The sequence below is a fragment of the Calonectris borealis genome, chromosome 5, assembly GCF_964195595.1.
Source record: "Calonectris borealis chromosome 5, bCalBor7.hap1.2, whole genome shotgun sequence".
Taxonomy (NCBI): Eukaryota; Metazoa; Chordata; class Aves; order Procellariiformes; family Procellariidae; genus Calonectris; species Calonectris borealis.
The window spans coordinates 16,450,868-16,472,996 of record NC_134316.1 but is presented as its reverse complement, the minus strand read 5'-3'; the positions used below and the strand labels follow the sequence as shown (position 1 = coordinate 16,472,996).

The 22,129-nt window shown below is 35.8% G+C and overlaps 1 protein-coding gene across 5 annotated transcripts in view; it reads right to left on the bottom strand.

Moving 5' to 3' along the window:
- Positions 1-4,351: 4,351 nt before the first annotated feature.
- Positions 4,352-22,129, bottom strand: part of ATG2B (autophagy related 2B) — a 51,475-nt gene continuing 33,697 nt past the window's right edge. For 3 of the 5 annotated variants that reach the window (XM_075151130.1, XM_075151132.1, XM_075151131.1), the window contains exons 30-42: positions 21,382-21,584; positions 20,222-20,448; positions 19,436-19,544; positions 17,359-17,553; positions 16,657-16,758; positions 14,978-15,056; positions 13,962-14,166; positions 12,922-12,991; positions 11,868-11,950; positions 11,266-11,387; positions 10,925-11,079; positions 9,710-9,859; positions 4,352-8,907 (exon numbers count right to left, since the gene is read on the bottom strand). In XM_075151130.1, the coding sequence (XP_075007231.1) occupies positions 8,677-8,907; positions 9,710-9,859; positions 10,925-11,079; positions 11,266-11,387; positions 11,868-11,950; positions 12,922-12,991; positions 13,962-14,166; positions 14,978-15,056; positions 16,657-16,758; positions 17,359-17,553; positions 19,436-19,544; positions 20,222-20,448; positions 21,382-21,584 (1,931 nt within the window). In that variant the 3' untranslated portion in view covers positions 4,352-8,676. The remainder of the gene's footprint in view (positions 8,908-9,709; positions 9,860-10,924; positions 11,080-11,265; positions 11,388-11,867; positions 11,951-12,921; positions 12,992-13,961; positions 14,167-14,977; positions 15,057-16,656; positions 16,759-17,358; positions 17,554-19,435; positions 19,545-20,221; positions 20,449-21,381; positions 21,585-22,129) is intronic. The other 2 variants (XM_075151134.1, XM_075151133.1) reach the window with 1 other exon arrangement.

Sequence of the window (22,129 nt, the reverse complement as noted above, 5' to 3'; positions counted from 1 at the left end):
CAGGGGGAGAACAGATTTTATATTTTTTTAAACGAGCATAGGACAAAACCAGGAGAAAATGTTTCTTCAACTGGGATTTTACAGCAAAAAACAAGGTGTACTGAGCTGCTGTTTTGCTTAGCTTTCTCTGACAGTTTAGACCTTCCCTGACTCACATCACAAATTGGGTGAAACAGTATCTCCGTAGAAAAGGAAAGGGGGTGATACTGGTGTGTTACAGACAGGAAGGAAGCCGTGTGCTCGTCAGTCCCTGCACCTGATGGCCCTGGCATCAGCAAAAGCAAAAAGTATTAAGAGCTATTACTCAGCAACACAAAGAGGGGTACAGTGGTCCTGTTTGGCTAGCTACTTCTAAAACGTGTAGTAAAAAAAAAAAACCCCAAACATTTTTCAAGTCTTCAATGTTAATCTGAAAAATCTACTTTTTCTTTCTTCTGTTTGCATGGCAAGTTTAAATTCAAGTGATTGCCCTCAGGGTAGCAGTATCCATCAAGAAATTCAGACACAAGAGCACTTACCAGAAAAGCTCAGGGGTGGCAAAAATAAAAATACTGCTCATCTTTATTCAGCATCCTTACTGGCCTCTTCTGCATCTTCACAAGTATCTGTTAAAAACTATTCTTGGGGCTTTATGGGAAGCAGCATCAGTAAAAATTCAGACCGAGGACAACAGGGAAAGATGGTTATGATGAAAATTGCACTTGAAAAGCTTCTCTCTTAACGTCAGTGTGGATCTTTGCATTAAATGCTATGAGAGGCTTAGGGCAACAATGTAGAGGCATTAATGGTTAATGTAGTGGGACGTGCTCCTTTGTAATTGCCTGTCATTTCTGCAGTGTCCATGGGATATTGCAAAGAGACAGGGCCCAGCTTACAATCCCATGTCAACGGATCTTCTCAAAATTGGAGGTCATTTCTCTTTTTGAACGAATTGTCAAACTTCACTATATTAACAAGTTTACCTGGAGGGGCATCACCTCTGGTTGGGAAAAGGAAAAAGGGGCTACGTGGTATTAAGTTACAGCTCTTCGGAAAGAAGAACAGTAAAAATAGAAAGCTGTGCCCTGGGATAATACTTTTGGCTGGTGTGAACGAAATTGAACTATCAAGAAAGAGGGTTTGCCTCCAATGGAACTGGTATAATTGCTCCCCCCTCATCTACATCTGCTGAGTTTGGCCTGTTGACTGTTCTGAGGAAAGTCAGCACTCAGAGGCAGAAGTGACATGGAAAAGCACAGGAAGAGCAAACACCATTACAACAAGGTACTAAACAGCTCTGAAAGGCCAAGAGAAAATGGAACTCAAGAGCATCACTGAAAGCCTCATGTTTAAAATAAATACCTTTAGTGCTCTAAAAGACACTTCTGGCACCGAATACACAGGGACAGGCCATAATGACAGTGAAGCATTTTATTTTATTAAATAATTCCAGGAAACATTTCAGATCTGTTAAATATTACTAAAGAGATAAACGATACCAGGAATTGTATTTCCTAAAAATCTGTATTTTTATGAAGAACCTATTTATACAATTGAGCACTACTACTTCCATTCTCTTATGTTGTGCTTTGCTTTCCTATTACCTTTGCATCCACAGTACCAAGTATTTGCGCACACGTCTGTCACACACACGTATACCCACGTGTATCTATCCATCTATCACTGCCAGGTCCACGTGCTATCTGGCTTTCCATCAGCTGCAGTGGATCCAGATCTGTACAATACTGCTCACAGCAAAACACACATCTAGCAATACCCGTGCCATGGTCTTATAAACACTCTCACAGCACACCCTGCGGTGTTTCTTCTTTTATGGTTCAGCACACCATGCCTGCACCTTTTCCAGTCTCTTGACCTGCCATTTGGCCAAGAACTGCCAGTGTTACCATGAACAGCGCGGTACTGTCAAACGCCCTCAACGCCCTCACAACTCCTTTCACTTACAAATAGCCACAAGCCTCCCTCAGACTGCATTGTACACAATAGGAAGCATTTTCAAACTGAACAGACAGAAGACGTGAAAGGAAGAAAGGAAAGAAGTGCTGTGAGATTCATGGAGTTGTCACAGCCACCAGCAAATCTTCAGTACCAAACAACTGCCAAGTGGTAAAGTCTAAAGGTGAAAGTTAAAGCTTTCTTATTGACCCAGCTGAGAGCTGCTGACTACTGTTACTCATTTTATGTTTGAGCCCGTGAGCTACAATGGACCAAGTCCCGTTTTGTTGAGTTCTGTGCTGAGGCACAGGTAATCCATATCCCCAAAACTGAAGTAACTTTCCTCCTGCTTACAGAGGCACAGACCTCTTCCCCCCCCTGGAGCCTTCCACTCTTGGCCTGCAAGAGCCAAATTTGACACTCACGCTCCTAGTACAGAATGAAATAAACAGAGGAAATAATTAGATACACAAATGAGAGGCTGAGAACAGAATTATAATACATATAACCATCTCACAAATCCTCATGACAAACATCTAAGGAGCTTGAACTGTTTCCTTGCCTGTGGGGCCGTAAATACTTCACTGTTGCCCTTCAGTAAATTCTGCTTTCATCTAATCACTCCACTTCAGAACAAAATAGCTTTGAAACCTCAGTTTATCTGCCACAAAAAGGCAGCTTTATGCAGTCTTTTACCATCTATGATAATATCAGATGGCTTAAAATACTATTTGCTAGAAATATGAATTGGCAGAAAAAACACATCACTTAATACCGCATTTGAAAGGTTATTAACAAAAATGACTAACAGGAAAGAAGAAAAAAAAAAAGAGAGGGAGGGGAAAAAAAAGGAACACTTCAGCCTGGGTCATCCTCAATTAGGAATGCAGTTCAAGGACACCAGCTAATGTTGTTCCAGGGGTTATGTCATACCTGTGGCTTCCATAAATTCTCAGTTAGTTGGAGCGTCATAGGCTGTGGAGTCTCAGTCTCCTCTGCTCTTGGGACTAACCTGGAGACATCAGGAATATCCTTGGTACGCCTTGGTATCACAAAGAGAAATAGATCTTTGACGCTTTCCTTGGGTTATGATCCCAGCTTGTGCCACCCTGTATCATCTCCCTAGGGCTCATCTGTGCAAAACGAAGCCTGGTATTCCGGCCATGCGGATATAAGTTTTGTGGATACAAGCTAGAATTACGGCAGACTTAAATTCAGAGAAGCACGAACACTTACTAGCAGTTCTTATATAATTGTTTTCTTACGAGTAACAGATGAGTCTCAAAAATCCAGGGAAGAACAGACTGCAAATCAGGGGAGTTCGCAACTTTATCACTTTTGATCTACGAAAGAAAGTATTGGGTACAAGTGAAAAATTCCTCTAATTTTTCGTACTTTCCTGGGATGATCAATGACTAATTCCAAGCTGTTCCCTATTTATCCTCTGTGGTCTGTATTTCCCCTCAGCACAGCATTTGTTCAAATATTCTTGATCACTTATGAGCAATGTTTAGAAAAGCTGAGAAGAAACTTGTCCACCTTGCTTGCAAAAAAAAACGCAAAAAAAACCAAACCAAAACCAAACCAAACCAAAACAAAAAAACCACCAGAAAACCCCCTCGTTCTCTATCATTCTGCTTATACAGAACTTCCTTAAATAAAGAAAAAAAATTAAGAGCTTTTAAATAAAAATACTGAAATCGGAAGTTAGTTCATACGAGGTTTTGCTTAAAAAAAGGGAAAGGAGGAGCTGCACAGGGTGGGAGTCAGCTTCCTTCTAAAATAAAGGGTTACTGTTAGACACAATAGTTACCCAGGCATTATACAGTGCCTTTTTTTTTTCCCCCTAAGCTATAAGAACATTACAAAACACAATAGAAAATTATTTACACCTGTCACGTCTCTCATCATTCAGGGATCTAGCACTGCCACCAGTATTTAATACTACCCAGTCAGTACTCAGCCTTGTAAGATCCCTTTTCAGATGCTTCTAACTAAATGCCTGTGAAGTGGGCATCATACAAGCATCCTGAAAGGAATTAATTATTTTGCATTCTCTACAGGGTTTGGAAGCTAATAAAGCTTTAAAGTCTCCACTGAATGTGGAGGTAAGAAACACATACTCAGTAACTAAATGTGGCAACAGGCCTATGGGAGAGACAGTATGTGATCATACCATTAAAGAGCGCTTTGTAGATGCACTACAGAGGCAGGTTAAAGTTGTATCAGCAAGGTTAATTTATTTCCTAGCTTTTGACCTCCGTGCAATTTTAAAGTTTTTTTTTCAATATAAAACTTTTTTCAATTTTTGAGGTACAGCTGTATAGCCAGGTAGGTAAAAAGCTTCTACAGTTAACTTCTGTTATTTTGGGAGACTGTTTTTTACATTAGTTATATTCAGTCAGAGAAAACCAACTCAAGGAACAAATTAAGATATTTATTTATGTATTGTTACAAATTTGTATTTTTTCCATTAAACATATTTAACAGGACAACCTATTTGCACTCAGGCCTTTCAGCATTTTAATAAGCTAAAATATACACTTTTGGTGCCATATAAATTATGGTCAAAAATAATTCTCAAAGACATACTGAGGGGACAAGAACTTTAAGCAAAATAACTCAAGTTGAAATAGTCAATTCCCTTCAACAGTGGTTTCTATTTCATGAGATTATATTCTTTACACTAGCAAACTATATACAAACAATACCACAAAACTACTATAAATGCAAAAAATGTAAAAAATATACACAAACATATACACAAATTGCTGTGTTCCTGTCTGAGTTACCTTACCATTAAGAAATCCAGTACAAATGCATGATTTGTATTTATGTACTTAATTTGTAGTATCTCATTTTTTAAATTGTAAACAAGATTCAGCATGTAGAGCAACTTAAAACAGTTGTCAGAAGCTTAAATCATGAGGCCTGGAGACTGAGAGAACTATGCACACTAGGGATCCAAACTGACATAAATACCCACACCTTTTCTGACAATGCTTATATTGCTGTGAGATTTAAGATATTTAAAAGATTTAGAAGTATTTAACTACTCTAAACAAATTCTTAGATTTCACTGTTTTACAAAATGCATACATTTCAATATTTAAAGTAATATCAGTATCACATTTGCAGGTATATGGATCACGTTCAGTAAGAATGTCTTGTACATAACCATTTAACAGCTTTTTGGTTTATTAAGAAACCTTTCTTGGCAACTCAGTTAAGCAACTGTAAATGAAAGCAAGTGATGGCTGTTCACTACCAACCACTTAATGAGAAAATAAAACCAGACACATCCCTTAAGCACATATGAACTCACTGGTGACTGACCTAATGCTCATCATTAGGCAAGTACGCGTAGGATACACTGCATTGCTAAAAAGCTGCAGTATTTAGGAACTGTGAACTGGTATTGGAAAGAAAATGGAAGCTGCCTTTGCATGGATGTGATGATTTGTTGCTCTCAGTCACTGCTAAGATTCTTATGAACCATGGGTTTGGTTTTGTTTTTTCAAAAGATGACTCTTTTTTCAGGTGCTTCCCAGGCACTCATCATTGTCTTATTTGAAGTGCCAGGATGCTTAAGAAAACCCAGGATGACCCAGTTCTGTCCATCAGGACAGTATCAGTCTAAGTAATAGTAGTAGCAGTAGTAGAGTTAGTCAGTTCAATATTAAAGAATTGGAACATTAAACATGGACTGTGACAGTTTACAGCCACTACAAATATGAAAAGTCCTAGTATCTATAGCAACTGATTTCAGTGGAAAATTCAAGTACAACAATATTTTGCAGATCTCCTCGTGCTAACAGAAAATACAGTAATGTACCCATAGGCTTCCATTTCCAGTATGTATGTCGAGTCAAATCTCATTTTGTGTATTTTTTTTTTAAGTTTTTACACTTCCAGTATTGAGCAGAGCATTTGATGAATCCCTTCTCATACACGATATATACTTTTTGATTTAAAACACAAGCTACTCCATATAAGACACATACTGAAAACAAGGTCCTAGTGTAAAGACTAGTTTGGCAAGTTTTGTGGGTTTTGGTTGTTGGTTTTTTGTTGTTTTTGTTTTTGTTTTTTTTCCTAAACATTTCAAACACTGGAAGATCATGTTACAACTGAAAAACAATGCAGAATATACATCCAAAAATTAAGAAACTGCTTGTAAAAATAAAATGTGGGAAAAAAATTTAAATCAATTTCACTGAAAAGGCTCAATAAAGTGCAAGCAGTAAATGCAAGGGTTTACACAGTGAAAAGTGAAGTTTAATAAATTTGTACAATCTGTATTGCTGACAATGAGAGACACTCTATAAAAATGTTTTACCTTGACAGCACGCCGTCATATAAAAATATATTCTAATTGCATTGCAGTACAATCAGTTCATGACAGAATTGAAAATTAAAACACTGAAATGCCACTGCTCCTTTTCAGCAATGTCAGAAAGGAAGAAAATATGTAGATTTATACTATTACAGTATACTCCAATTAACTGGATGAACTGGACCAGCCAAAATTACATAGTACGGTAACTGCAAATGAAAATGATGCATTGCTACTTACTTGCATTGACTTATCGCCACTTCTTGAGAAGGCATTCAGGAGGTGCCAAATTGCAAACATGGAACTCATTCCTGTGCAAAATGCTCAAGCTTTCAGCTCTCACTAAAGCAGAGCTCTCTAATTACTGGACATAAACTGCATCAAGTATTTTTACATCAGAAAATATTTCACATCGTTAAATCTGCAGGTATTTGTCCTCTCAAAAGCATCTCCTTCTGCTTACAGCAAGTTGTTTAACTGAAATAACCACGTCTTCAAAGCGTACCACAACTTAGAGTATTCCAGTGAATGAAAACAAAACTTTGTATATCACCTGTCACCCAATGCAAGAATTTGTTTGTAACTGAAGTTTTATTTTATGAAAAATAATAAAGCAGACTGCAGAAGTCTTCCCAGCAGAGGGGACATTTTCAAATCATTTACCCTCCAGCCAGATTCTTTGGTGTTCAGGAATAGCTAGTATCATATCAAGATGAACAAGCAGTTAACTATTTTCCTTCATACACTCCTATTTGTCCTGTAAGGCCCATCAGCGAAGTTTTTGCTAGTGGCAGGCATTAAATAAAAGAGAGGGAAACTACTTCCTTGTCACCCTTAGAGACTGAAGTCTAATCAAAAGCATCTGATGTCCCTCTTTCAGTGGAGATTTTCCACATAGCTTATTTGCAGGATTTCCACTTACGACAAGCAGAGGACTATGAGGAACTTACATTCTGGCTAGTCATCCAAAGTGTTAAGTTGTTGAAATTCAAAATGAATATTTTTCTATTCAGAATAGTCTTTACTTTTTATCCTCCAGTTTTTGTTAATACAAGCAAAAGGAGTTTATTCCTGCACAGCTAACGCTGAGCCTTTTAACTACCCACAAATGGCGCAATGTCAGTTGCTTAATAAAGCTCTGTGGAGACCCTGATCACCTATTAAGCTGTAAATAATGTCAGTACCAACTTCGATTTTTGAAGGGTTTTGTTGTTGTTGGTTTTTTTTTTTTTTTTAAAATCTTCTCACCCATCCCCAGTTCAAATTAAATGACCCCAAATACTCATTGTCAAATAACTGACGATGCACAATTTAAATTAAAAATACCTTGAGAGAGCAGCAACTTTGCAAGAATATGAACTTCAAATAAAAGCAGATTACTGAAATGAAGTCTCTATAGAATTTTAACTACGAAATTTTGAAATAATTTGTTTTTACTTTACTTAGGATTTCTCATTCTTACAAAGAACTGTTGGCCACAATAATATTTAACTGCTGTTTTCCTGAAGAATAGTTATTTTTAGCATTGTAAGTAGTGTAACAGAAGACTAAAGTGTTTTTACATATGAGTAGTTTAAACAAATTTAAGACACTTTTTCTGTAGGATCATCATCAAATGATGCACTTTTCAATAATTTGTGTAAGCTTCTAAACCACATAAAGGATAATGCACATTACATTTTATTCACACTATAAAAAAAGCACAATATACAGGCCATATCCTTTAAAGTGCAACACAACAGAACATTTCTGCAACATTCAGGTTCTTCAAAGACCCACAAAAGTAGGTATTTAATATTTAGGAACAAATCCTGTTCATAGGCGTATCAACACTGAATCTAAATTCTGAATGATTATCAAGCTTGCCCTTGCTGTAAGTGCCACACTAAAAGCGATGCTTATGACCACTAAACAATATTATCTTATCTGCTTCCACATTACATAGTCTTCATGTCTCATGTCCAAAATGAAAGCCTTTATCCTTTAGTCTGTGAAGAGCATCTGCAGAGCCCTTTATTGAAGACAGGTCTTTGACTATGCTTAGAAAACATCTTTAAAGTATTCTTAGTTTCACCACACAGGCTACTGCTTCAGATGTTAAATCTACCAAGAAAAATATGGTAAACAGAATAGAGCAAGCATGTCTCTTGAGTTGGCAGCGCATGCTTCGCTATGTTTGGCACTATCTACCAAATGTATTGGTAACACACAGCATAAGCAAGTACCAATTTGCTTTTCACTTCATAAATATTTTTGGTTGGATGTTTTGCTAACAATAATTGAAAACCTCATTTGTTCCTGAGATGAGAATGACAAAACAAAGTAAGCTCCACCTAAAGCTGCCAACGGGACAATCTTCTGTATTTCCAGCCTTGCTATCTGCCTGCTGAGCCAGATTTATAATCTCAATCCTCCCCAAGGCGCCACTTCTGAGACTCTTCTTGACGTACATCTGGCCTGATCTGGTTTCTCATTCCACCTAGAACATTTGAGGTTGCCTCTGTTGCAACAATGAAAGGTTTCACCACAGTTGGTGGAATTTGGCGGAGGACTCCTCCTACTGCTCCAGTTACTCCTCTGTTTTCATGCTCACGAGCAGCAGTCTCATAGATGGTTTGGGCTGTGTCCGTAATCCCCTTCAAGAAATTAACAGAAATTAAGTCACACTGAAAAAGAAAAAGCAACCTCTCCTAATTTTAAGGGAAACTTAAACTGCTTAGCATTTATCTTCTTTGTGATTTGTATTACAACTGTAGTACAACTATACTGATACGAGTATGATTTAGTTCTTCTAATGAGGCTCGAAATAACACTACTATGAACTTACAGATGAAAGTATTTCATGTAACTTCTGGTTACATGGTAGCACTTCTTGTGCCTAAGGGAAGAAGCTGTGGGGTACTGTGAGCTATTCGAAAATGACAGAATTCACTGAAAACTCCCCAGCTGGGGCCTAACTTCCTAGACATGATATCAGGTACAACTAACTGGAAGTACAAGACAAAAAGTACAATAAATAGAGGTCAGCATTCTAATTTTTAATACACTGTCATAGTAAAGAGAGCTTTCACTTGTTTTAAATCCAGCATTATGCTTTAACTCTAGCAATCTCAGAATTAACAGTAACTGGGGGGGGAGGGGCGGGAAGGGAAGGATAGATGACGCGGGGCGGGAAATCAGGTTTACATGTCTCCGAATAACTGTAAACCCTCACAACTGTAGAACGCTGAAGTCCTATTCACGCTTATCTGCGTAACATCTTAGTTTATTTCTGTTTCTCTGATTTTTCCATGCGAGGTTTCTGTTGATTTAAGATTACTGGTGAAGACAGTAATTCCCTTCTTCCTGTGGTCAGCTTAAACTAACATCTGATATTTTATTTGCTGTCTTAGGAAATAATTCTTAAGTTTGATTAAGGACAATTACTTTTGCACTCACCTCTTTTACTACACTGTATGCTTTGGCTACACCTTCCCGTAGGTCTACTGGCTGATGAGCTAAACGATGGCGAGGGAATCGTTTGATCTTTTTTGCTTCAATAAAAGTAGGCCCTGGTGATACCATGTCATATGCAGTTTCTGCAGCTGCCTGAAGATCAGGAGCGAATGCAAAATATGTAAGTATTCTTATAGCATCCGATCACAACTTTGAGCAGGGTGACATAATTGAAATAAAAGAATTTTAATTCCGCAAATAATATTCATTTACGTCAGGTTAAGGTTTAGTACTAGAACTTCTGGAATGGATGCAGCTGTAACTATACATTAAGTTCCATAATGAAAGAACGGATGTTGCAGGTTTTGGTAGGGTTTCTTCCCCCACAACTGCCATTCCTTTAAAAGCATCCTCTAATCTGCACAAAATGATAGAAACTGAAATATTTGATTTTTCTTACAAACACACAAGCATACATATAATTCCACTCATGTGAATAATACCTTTTTTTTTTTAACTATGTATGTTCAAGCTTAGGCACATCTACAATTTTTGCAAAATTAGGTGGTAAAAGCATATTTTCATTATGTATTTTACATTAAGGAACATAAATCTATCAACACTTTAATCCAAGATTACTTTAGGCTTAAATCCAGAAAGCTTTATAGACTTCGTGTACATCAACACAATTAGCATTGTTTTTGAGGCATTTTTTTTGTTTGGTTGGTTTTGTGGGGTTTTTGTTTTTTTCTCCCCCCCCCCCCGCCCCGGGTTTTTTTTTTTGTTGTTGTTTGGTTTTTTTTAAGTAAGCACAGATAAGCTGACATTTTTAAAAAAAGTGAAGAATCTATTACTGGAAAATATACATATGCAAAGAAATCATCTTTCTCAGTATCAGTGATTTTTTAGTGCAGCTGAGTATTTTAGTATTAATCTGTACATTGTAATACATTAAAGACAGTAAGAAACATGTAACAGCTTGGGTGTTCAGCAATATTTTAACACAATTTTCTAACCATTCCATCTGATGCCACCTCACAGACTGCTGCAAGCTTTGGCCAGTCTCTGCTTTCCTATTTATATAGCTGCCTTTTTTTTTTTCCCCCAAAGACATGCTCCTAACCTTAAATATATGGCATTAAGATATTAGCTTAATATAGAGCACTTACTAGCAACACTTCTCATTTTATGTCTAACTCCAGAAATAATACACTATACCTGTATAGTCTGAACCATTCTGTTTGTTAACTCCAGTGCTGCCATTGCAGTGGAAGTACCGAAAGAAGCTGCTCCTCTTTGAAAGCCTCTTACAATACGGCCATCCTTCCGGTACTGCTCTATTGGTAACCACACCAAGTCTTTCAGACCTTGGACTAAAAAAGAAGACAGAACATGATAGTTAGAAAGTTCGCTTAGATAAGCGGAATGCCTTGAGAGGAAGTGAAAACAAGCATCAACATTGTTTGTTGGGTTTTTTTTGTTGAGTTTTGTTTGTTTGTTTAAAACAACTGCCATGTTGTTTAAAACAACTGTCCGAATAGAAATAAGAATTAACTTACCTAACTGCACTAGCGAATGCATAGGCCCTACTCCTCCCAAAATTCCTGGTAGCTGGTTTTTCTTTATATCATTAAGCCATTCACTGATGGCATAGGAGAACAATTTATCCACACCTAATAAACTGAAGTAAAATTATTAGTATTTTTTTAAAAACATACAATTTCTAATACGATAAATGCATTATTCATTGAAGTAAACAAAGATGTCATTTAAACAAAAGGAAAGCTGTTTTCAAGTGTCATCTTTTGTTGCTGTTGGCTAACCCAAGTGTTTCATGCATATGTGCTTCATAAAAGAGAAGTTCAAGACTGTATAATCACATCCAGTTCAATAGGAAGTAAACATACAACTAAAATTAAAAGAGTTTAGCACCAAGACCAGCACATATATTAAATACTGTCCTGAAAATATATGTTCTTCTTGAACGCTATATATTTGACAAAAACTAAAATAAAGAAATATTTGCAAAGTCAAAAAGTGTCTTGGATTTTGCAAGTGCCTCTTATCAGAGAATTTGCTTTTTGCTTGCCACATTCAGTTATTCACCATAAACTTGTTCAATTTGCAATACCAATGTTAATCAACAATTCAATAAACTTACCCATGTCTGTAACAAAGTCTCTTCAGTTTTAATTCTGAGCAGTTTAACTGAGCAAGCCCAATAAGAATCCCAGCTAGTGTCCCCTGTAAGTGAAATATTTTGTTATCATATGAGTTTATTCATCCTGTGCAATCTGTAGGTGAGAAATAATTTCATCATATTGACTCTTATTGCAGGTATTTCTGTCTAAACTGATTCTCCCCCAGCCTCCCAAATGCTACTCGTTACAGTGCTATAAATTATGTTACATGAAAACTTGCAAAAGATGGAATCTGGCTTAATTGGCTACTCTAAGAAAAACATCTGGATACAAGAGGCCTTCTTCAGAAATATTGATATAACAAATTAAAAAAACAAAGCTCTGGCATTAGTGTGTCCGAGGCATTCTAAAGCTGCTATTTCATGTTTTGATTTCTTTGGCAGCAGTGCAAATTCAAGAAGTTGCTGCTTTTACTTGTCCATATTTTGTTACCAATTTGCCATGACAGAGTACAAATCTGGTCGCGCAAACAGGATTTTTTGAGGTCAGCTCTGTAAACTCAGTATGGTAACCAATACATATTTAAAAAAGAACTGTAAGCATTTTTTTAATCTGTATTAGATTATGCAATTGCCACTCAAGCCCATACATTACTAGACTGCAAGGGAAGGAAACAAGGAGAAAGAAAAAAGTCAATACTTTATTCTGGCATTAATGAGGAAGAAAGTAAAATGCACAGTTCTGGCATCAGATAGTGGTATCATCCTTTGAGGGGCACCACAGCTGTTTAGAAAGATTTTCAGCCAGTCACTGAGTTGATAAATGTGACTTTCAAGTCTCATTCTGAGTTAATCGTAACTGGAGGATCCACCCCCTAGTTTTCAAATTAAGAGTAAAACAAGGTTAAGCTTTATTGAAACTAAGGGAGAAAAAAAAAAAGCGTTCTACATTTCTCAAGATCACATCAATAATGAGTAGGGAGCCCCAACTCACGGCGGGGCGGGGCGGGGTGGGGGTGGAACAAAACAAACAACGTCAATTTTTTGTTCTACAGCATCAGCATTATACACAAACCTGATCCATTGATACGTGTTTGCCGTGGTAATCAAGCCGTATTGGAACTTCTGATGTAAAACGAAATTCTCTGGGATATACAAAGAAAATTTTATAGTGAGAAATATGAAAAGGAAATAAAATTATCCTTTCAAAAAGAACCCCATGGTTTCCCATCCTCCTGGAATAGGATGCCATACCCCTTTCTGTAAACCATAAATCCTCTAGTTACCGAGTTAGTGCTTCAGGATAAGTGTACAAAATACAATGACAAATTTTGCTTTTCTTGGTTTATGAATATTCTAGTCAAGCTTAGCACTTGTAATAAACTTAACAATCCTGCAAAAGTGCTACTAATCCTGCAGGTGAACATCCTCCCTCAATTTTCACAGCATGAATTTCAGTTACCAAAAAAAAAAAGTATGGCTAATGATGGTTCTGTGGGCAAAATTTAGCCCTGCAGCTGGAACTTATTAAAAAACTCTGTTGGTGATTTATGTGATGAAATAGAACCACAGTTATTCTCTCATAATTTGGCTCTGCACTGCTTCCCCAAAGTACACATCTGTTGTTAGAGGCACTTATAATCTGAATACACAAGAAAACTTTTGCATAACAAGCTGAAATTTTTATAATCACTTCCCAGTTAGGACTACACTAGTTTCTCTTGTGATATGTTAATCTCATGATTAACTCATGATATCTTTTTCCCTTATATACTCTCATCTCTGGTTATATTAGATCTAATTTACATTGTTAGACATAAGAGTACAAAGACTGCTCTTTTTATTTATTTGTAAAACATCTCATTACTTGTTCTGTACATGGCAGAATTTTAATTGATTTTATTTTCTTGTGCCCAGTAGTGTGCAAGAGTTAATAAGAAAATTGTTAGTTACCTTCTAGTGATAGAAACAAATATATTTGATTTCCACAATCAGTCAATAAACAAACAAAAAAATGCACCTTGTCATAAGGTCTGAATAGTTTATCATCACACCTTCTTAAAACATTCAGCAGAACAGCTGTGTGTCACTGGAAATTTTGTAATGGAAGTTTACCTGAAAAATACTGGCTGATCACTGTATGATGTCACTTCTTGTGAGAAATGATGATCATCTCCATTAACCACATCCATAGAATCAATGCTACCATTTTCATTTGCTTGCTTGTGTGATGAGAAAGAAATGACTGGACTTGGGTCCTTAAGGCTGCTGACATGCCTGGGCAAACTACACGTAACTTCAGCACCAGGAGACTTTTTAACTAAGATAAGAAGTTATACACAGTAAACTGACTCATATTTTTCACAGCGATTACAAAAAGATTGTGTTTTATACAGTTACTGTGTCCTTAGTAAGCTCTAATGCTTATTAATAGGAATTACTAGCAGGACAATATTTAGATTCTCTTAGTAAGATAATATCTTAGTTATCAATAGAAGTTATTACAAGAAACTTAAGTTGAGGTTTAGGCATCAGCATAAATAATCCATCTAGTTTTAATGGCAGTATTGCAGAGTACTTCATTACCTATGCATTTCAGTATGACGTCTCAACAGAAATCGGTAAAGCATAGCTGCTAACAAACTCACAAATATAGTTAATAGAGGAAATATGCTTTTCAAAATATACTGGGTTTTGCATCAGATTGTGTAGTTGATTAGAAGTACTGCTTTAACCGTATACATACATTGTACTGCTTATTTATAATCTTGAACTGTTCCTTTCTCTAGGGGTTACATAAATAATGTATTTGTTTTATCTAATAACAACTCCTAATATCATATACCCTGTCCTCAATTTTTTCAGAAGTTCTTATTAAATATGGTCCAATTTTGGTGAAACCTTTTATGCAATGGAGATCCCAGATGCTGAAGACCTTTGTTGGTATTTATAAAATACAAAACTAAAATACCCAAAGTTTCTGCGTTCTAACAAATTAGTTACTAATGTTGGGGTTTGGTCACTAACGTAAGTTCTTTTATGCACACGAGATTCACATGTGAATTTATAGACATGTACACACATTAAAGCAGAAAGAAGCAGCACTCATATTAGATTTTTGAAAAGTATACCTTCAGGATCTGGAGTAACTAAGAGTTCTACCTCTGTAGAGAGGCTAGTGAAAAAATCCTTCAGGAAAAACAAGGCATCCTAATGTCAAAAATAAAACACAATCAGGTTAAAAAAAAAAAAAAAAAAAAGAAAAATACCCAAATCTCTAAAAAATATTATCTACTATTCCAGCTCTTTTTTTCTATACAGATATAGATCAAAACACATTTCTTCTTTTTGATCCTTTAACAAGTGCAGAAGCCACATAGAAATCCAGGTCAGAAACCAGAAAGACCCTCTTGGTCATTTGGTCATTGCCCTCTGCTACATATAATATGATTTCATAATCTATCTAGCTCTGTCTTAAAACTGCAGGGTTGTTTTCATCATCTACTCTCATTTTGGAGACTGTTCCAGAACCCAAGTGTTTTAACGGCTATAAATTTTTCTCTGATTTCCAATAAAAGGGTATTCAAGTATAGTTTATATTGATCTCTAATACTGCCAATGTCAGACAAATTATTCCAGATCACATCTTGCCACTCTGCTGTTAATGTCTTGTCAGTCAGTTGCATCACACTGGTGTCTTGTTCATCCTATAATTAATGACATCTGGACTTTCTTTTCTTTTTTTTTTTTGTTTCCAACTGATAAGCAGAAAGCGTAAGTAGTAATAACAAGAATTTCTAACATGACTGCATGCAGCCCTGTGCTTCCAAGAAACCCATGGTTAATTTTGCAGAAGTTGTAAAGGTGAATTTTGTTTATGGTACAAAAGACTCAGAAAAGTAATCAAGAGAGAACATATTTCCTCACTACATGGCAGTGTTTCCATGTTATTTTTCTATATGAAATTATTACAAACTATACAGAGTTCAATTTTTCTAACAGTAAAATAAAAACCTGGTCTCTAACGTGTGTTGAGGGAAACAGAAGGTCGGTATAGAACTCCTAACTGTGCTCTTGAAAAAACCCCACATCTCTCTGCACATAACAAATTAAGCAAGAAATGCCTCAACAAACAGTAATAACTGCACTTTAAATTTGAATGCACAAACATATGTAGCTTCCTTACTGGTGTAGAAAAAAAACCCCAACTCTTCTTAAGTGTATGAAAAATACTTTGCACAAAGGTATGCTACGGAAAGTAAAACAATTTGTCTCATTTCTGTTCTTCATGCCACTGCAGTTGATAGCGAGACCAAAGCCTTCAGAGTATAGAAGCAGTCCTCAAGTGTTGAGTGCCCTTGACTAAAATGTTGTGAATGGCTTCCTGGTTAATGATTAACTTTTTTCAATTAAAAACACCAAAGCCACTTCATGAACAAATAAAGCACGATCAGTCAAGAACAAGTATATGCTTTTTAAAAGCCATGATTTCAAAACATTAGAGACCATCACAATTCTCAGGAAGTAAACTGGTATTATTGAGTAAACAGCCAAGTGTATAGATATTCTTAGTTTTTAAATTAAAAAGAAGGCTACTCTCTGTAATAGCTGGAGCAGAAGGCAAGTTCTATCATGGATATAAACAGATCAGTAGAGATCCAAAGATATGTGTGATTGATCATAAATAAAAAAGGTATCAAACCAAGAAAATAACCCCATAAAACATGTATGATGGTTACAAGTATCTGGTAGAAAACCCAGTATTATTAAATAAAAATTTATTTTATTTTTTTGCATTGGCACAACCAACCTGGTCAATATTGAGGCGAAGTGGCATTAGTGAAACACGTAAACAACATTCCTGAGGAGATCTGCCAGACTCTGGTCGGACATGCAATGCTTTAACTGTTAACTGAGAAAAAAAAAAGCAACAAGATAAAAAAACAGTAGTAACGTTCACAATTATTGTATCTCAGAACACTAGCTAGGAAAAACATTTACTGCAAAGCCTCTGTACTAATCTGATTCCACCTACCAATTATAAAGCCAGTGTTGAATAAATAACTTATTATGGTTGTTATAAAAAAGAAAATTAAAATAAGAAAACCCAAAAAAACAAATTCGTAAATCCTTTATAGAACCAGTAAGACTACACTATATCATAAAACTACAACTCTGCACATGTAGTGAAAAGTCTAATCGTACTCATACAACCAGATGTTTGTTCAAAACCAAAATCTGAAAGCTACCAAAGTAGTCCTGCACATCTACTTTTTTTAAACTGACAGAATCTCAAAAACATTAATACCTGACACATTAATATTCAAACTGACTTTTTAATTAGTTTTAATATCCACAAGGAGTCAAGCAAATAACTGTCAACAAGTTATATTACTTCTATGTTCCATGACCTCATGTTCCTTCTTCTGCAAGATTAAGAAATGTATACAATCTCCATAGCGATAGTTCAACCACTATAATCATAATGAATTAACATATTCCATAACTGTACCATGTTTGAATGTGCTTTTCTGGGCATCTCCTTACTGCAGTAGAGATAGAGAAATTTATTCATCTGTGATGTAGCTAAGCGATCTCTAATCTCCAGGTCTTGAACAACAAAAACCTGCCGTGACACTGGCTGCTCCAACAGACTGGATTCACCTTCTGCACCACCTGGAGGGTATACTTCATGCTGAAATTTCACCTTTTAAAAAAGGAAAGAAAACCAGCATAATTGGCTTCAGTGAAAAACAACCTTTAACAATAGAATATTATTTTCAAAAAAAAAAAAAAACCACACCACCAAAAAAAAAAAAGAAAACAAAAACCCACGCCACACATAAGAACTTGAAAAGCTGTCTACTATTTTAAATTTTCAGGAATAGTATTAGGACTTCTGAAAACTATTCAGATTTTTCACGTCTAGCAGTAGAGATCTTCCAATTCCTAGATGTGTACATGTTCATATTTTAGGATGCAAATTCGGGCCAAAACAAAGAGTCAGTGTAAGACAAAGAACAAGTTTTGCTTTTCCTTTTAATATTGACTGTTCTTTTTCCTCTCAATCCTGACATCTGTCTTACATCATGTTAAAGCCTGTACCAGGCAATCTTGCAGTTTGTGAATCCTGCACCTTCTACACTTAGGAAAGTAAGGTTTCTTCCCTACCAACAGGCTTCTCAAATAGCTTCCTCCAGTCTCAGTTTCCTTCTTCTTTATCCACTTTAGTCCATATAAATTCTAATCCATCATCTTTCTTAAATTCTAAAGAATTCTGAATTCTCTCCTTTTCCTCATCTCTTGATGTAGTTCTCATTTGCAATCAAAGACCTGTGGTTACCTACAAATCATTCCCTGTCTCAATAATCCCCACAGCATCCCTGCCTGCAATGTAATGAAGCAGAGCAGATACAGCAAGCAGAACAGTGGCCTCTACTGGCCAGGTACTGAGATGTTAAGAAACACTGTATTGAAATGCCCTGTACTCAAGATACACATGATAATGAACATTTTAAGTGTTGAAGAGAAAAATAGATGTTTATCACACACACTGCTCAGAAACTTTATGTTTTTGACACTCTTCTCCTTAATTTCTTGTTTAAACATTATTATTATTATTAAGCTTTGTACCAAGTTAGGAGTACGAGTAGGGGAAAAAAAAAAGACTTTATGCCTCAGTATTAACACCAACTCATTAAATAACTGCAAATTAATAGAGATTGCTATACTTCTACATATGAAGTTTTCCACGTGGAATATTAAATGCTTCCTTTTTTCCTTTTTTTTATGGCAATATCATGTTTTTTCTAGAAAAGGCTAAAATAAGTGTCAAACACTTCTGGCAAGTTTGAAGTGCTAATGGGATGAATTTTAAGCTCTAGGAACTCATGTAGACTATAAAAGGCATTTAGTTTTATGTAGTAGCTTTCATTTTTATGGAAATGTTTGAGAAAACCTTATTTTAAAGAAGTTTTGTTACTGATCCATTTAACATGAAATTTGGTTAATTCCTTGCCAATATTCTTCACAGCGCCAGAATCAAGCATGTAGTTTCTATGCTAGAGCTAAGCACAGGCTTAAAAACAACAACAGTAACATAGTCATGCCTGAAGGGTGCTAAATATGTTAGGGGAAATACAGGAATAATATTGCGATATTGGATGTTATTTAATATCCAGTTATCATGAACCGATCCACTGAGTGTCTCAACAGACCTACATCCTGGTTATTTTGCTAGAACATTTAATTTCATAATAGGTGTATCAATTCAGAGTAGAACTGAAGACAGAAAAACAGAACAGCAGTTGTAAAACGTGGTTATAATAAACAGAAACTTTAAGAATATTATAATAAATACCCTTCATCTTTAGAAAAATGTTTATTCAGCAAGTAAACAATATTGTGCTAGAAGAACAAATACATTTTTTGATAAACAAATTCTAAATTCATCACCTTCAAAGTGATTGCTTAGATGTAGATACTAACGGAAGAAATCCTACAGAATTCTAATGGAAAGCTGTTATCAAACGGCTGTAACATGTAAAGATATTCACATACAGACAGTCATGGCTGAAGCTGTCATTCACCTTGCTTAACTGTATTTCCATTAGGAAGTCTGGGTTTCTTCCTCTTCCTCCACATGCTGTAGTCCGTCCATGCCTTGTTGGTGTATGAGAAGGAGAACTATGGGGACTTCTGGGGAAATAAAAAGGAAAAATACGTTTTGCAGATTAAACTTAAAGCTATCTCCCTGTTAATAAAAGTGTGTACGTTTCACTGGATGTAACTTACTAGTATTTTAATGGTTACAAGAGAAAAATAATAGAAAATGCCAAAAAAATACTGGAAGTTGTGTTACTGTTAACCAAATACTTTATTGTTCAAGTAATGCATACTTAAGCAGAATGCTAGCTGTATGCTTCCCACCAAACTGACGTTCATAAAACACTTCCCTAAGTTTGGCTGTGATAATATTAATTACTCTTTAGCTTACCAGACTCCAGATACGATAGTGATAGTCTCTTATGCTCCTTAAGCCTCAATTGCTTTAGGAAAATTTAACTTCTAATATAACCCTTAAAAGCAAACCCATCCCTCCATCCCCAAAAAACCACCAAAACCAAACCCAGCTTGTCCAGGTTAAGATACAGGAAAATACACTCTGGTGTGTGGCGCTAAACTGAATAAGAAGATTCCAGATGATCTTTAAGGTCCCTTCCAACCCAAACCATTCTATAATTGATTCTTTGCGAGGAGGGAGTGAAGAAGCAAGTGAGAGAGACTTGAGATTGAATAGTGAGACTAACCTCAAATCAAAGGAAAATTAAATATTTTTAAATATTCTAATCTACGGAATTACATCAAACACTTACATGAAACTTTTAGCTGGAGATGATGGTGGTGCAGTCCCAAAATCCCTTCCGCCATAAAGATGCCAAATAAGAGAGATTTCTTTCACAACATAGCGTACCAGAGGAACAGGAAAATGAAGGGGAGCTTTGCTTGTATCTGTCTTTTTTATAGGTTGGCTGAAATGATTTTCCTTTATGATAATTGTATCATCAACCATTATTTTTATTACTGGCTCTTCCTCTTTTTCCTAATTTTAAAAAAAAAAATATAGCATTGAGAAGGTGAAATCTGCTTTCTTTATTGAGACGTCTAATTCTTTCCTATGAAAAGAAACGAAACTATTCTGTACTGTCTTCTAAAGCTTATACGACACAGGCTTAGTTTAGGAATGATTCTTACAAAGTAACTTAAAGACAAAAAGCACATAAAAATAAACTAGAAGCTGAGAAGTACTTAAAAAAACCCTCCTCATCCAAACTGAATAAAACAAGAGTTGAAAACAAACAAAAAACCATGGCAGAGCCCAGGCTACCATAAGCCCAGGCTTCCATTTTTGGAAACAAACAAGCTCAAAGGTAACTGGCAAATACAGCTTCTAATCAGGGATCCAGAACTAATTCTGTCTATTAAAAAGAATACAACCAGAGATACTATGAAAAACATGAACACAAGTTGTTTTCGAAGAGTTTGGGTATAGTTTCCTAAATCTTTTAATGCAGTGGACAGACAGTGCTGTAAAGTGACACACAAGCTTTTCTCTGAGGTTTGGCAAGGATCTTAGGCCCATAAAAGCATTGAAAGCTTAGAGTATGAGATAAATGAATAAACAATTAGAAGATGTGCAAAGCTCCTATTTTTGATAAATACGGTATTTTGCTTAAAACTTTTTTTTCCTAACTACGCCATTATTGTAAGTCAAAATGGCAATGATAAAACATGACTAAAATGTAGGAAAACTGCCAATATAGTTTAATGTAATATTCAGAGCAGAGAACAATTACATACTGCTGAGATGAAGCCCTTTCAAACAGAAAGATTATTTTTCTGCTACGCTCACTGATAAAAATATCACTAAGCAATCACAAAAAGCTATGAAAGCTAATTTGTCCAGGTCTTACATAGGCTTTTCTCTAATTGAGTTTATATATGGATTTTTTTAGTAATTCTCAAAGCTTCTTACAGCAACGGCAACTTTGGGTGCAAAAAGAATGCAGAAATCATCACTTTCTGCGGGAATATCTCCCATGGCCTCAGTTATCAGGTGATGAGTGAACGAAGCATAAGTGGGACTTGGATCTTGTGAGACATTTCCACTTTCATCTGGAAACAGGAAGAGGTCTGAACAAGACGGCTCCTGAGTTTGAGATCTGTCATCCAAAACTCCTGGGAGTTGAAGGAAGGTGGAGAAAAAACATGTTTCAGTGGAAAAATCTTTAAATCAAGGTAATTTGTTATTATATCTTGAATCAATTCCTACTATAGATAAAATACAATTTTCAAAAATCTACTGTACAATTGAAAATTATTACAATATAATCGTAACTAGTTACTAGCAGAGATGAACTGACAAAATATAGAAAAACTATTTGTAAAAAACCCCACAGATACAAAAAAAAAAACAACACCAACATTTTTGTGTCCAAGTTTCTCATTCTGGTAGTAAGACCACAGCATCAATAACTTTCAGTACTATGCTGACTGCTCACCTTCTACCATCATAAAGGGGACCACACATCATGGAAACAGTGAAATTCTCTACTTGCAGTACAAAATCCTTAGCCAATTTAAACCTGGATTTAACTCTAGCCATGATGCAGAAGCCATAATCTTGTGATAAAATCAATTATCTTGTTCTTTCTGCTAATTGAAAGATTTCCTCATAGCTAAAAGTTCTTTCTGTGACTCAGAACTGTATCATCCTCCTGGTC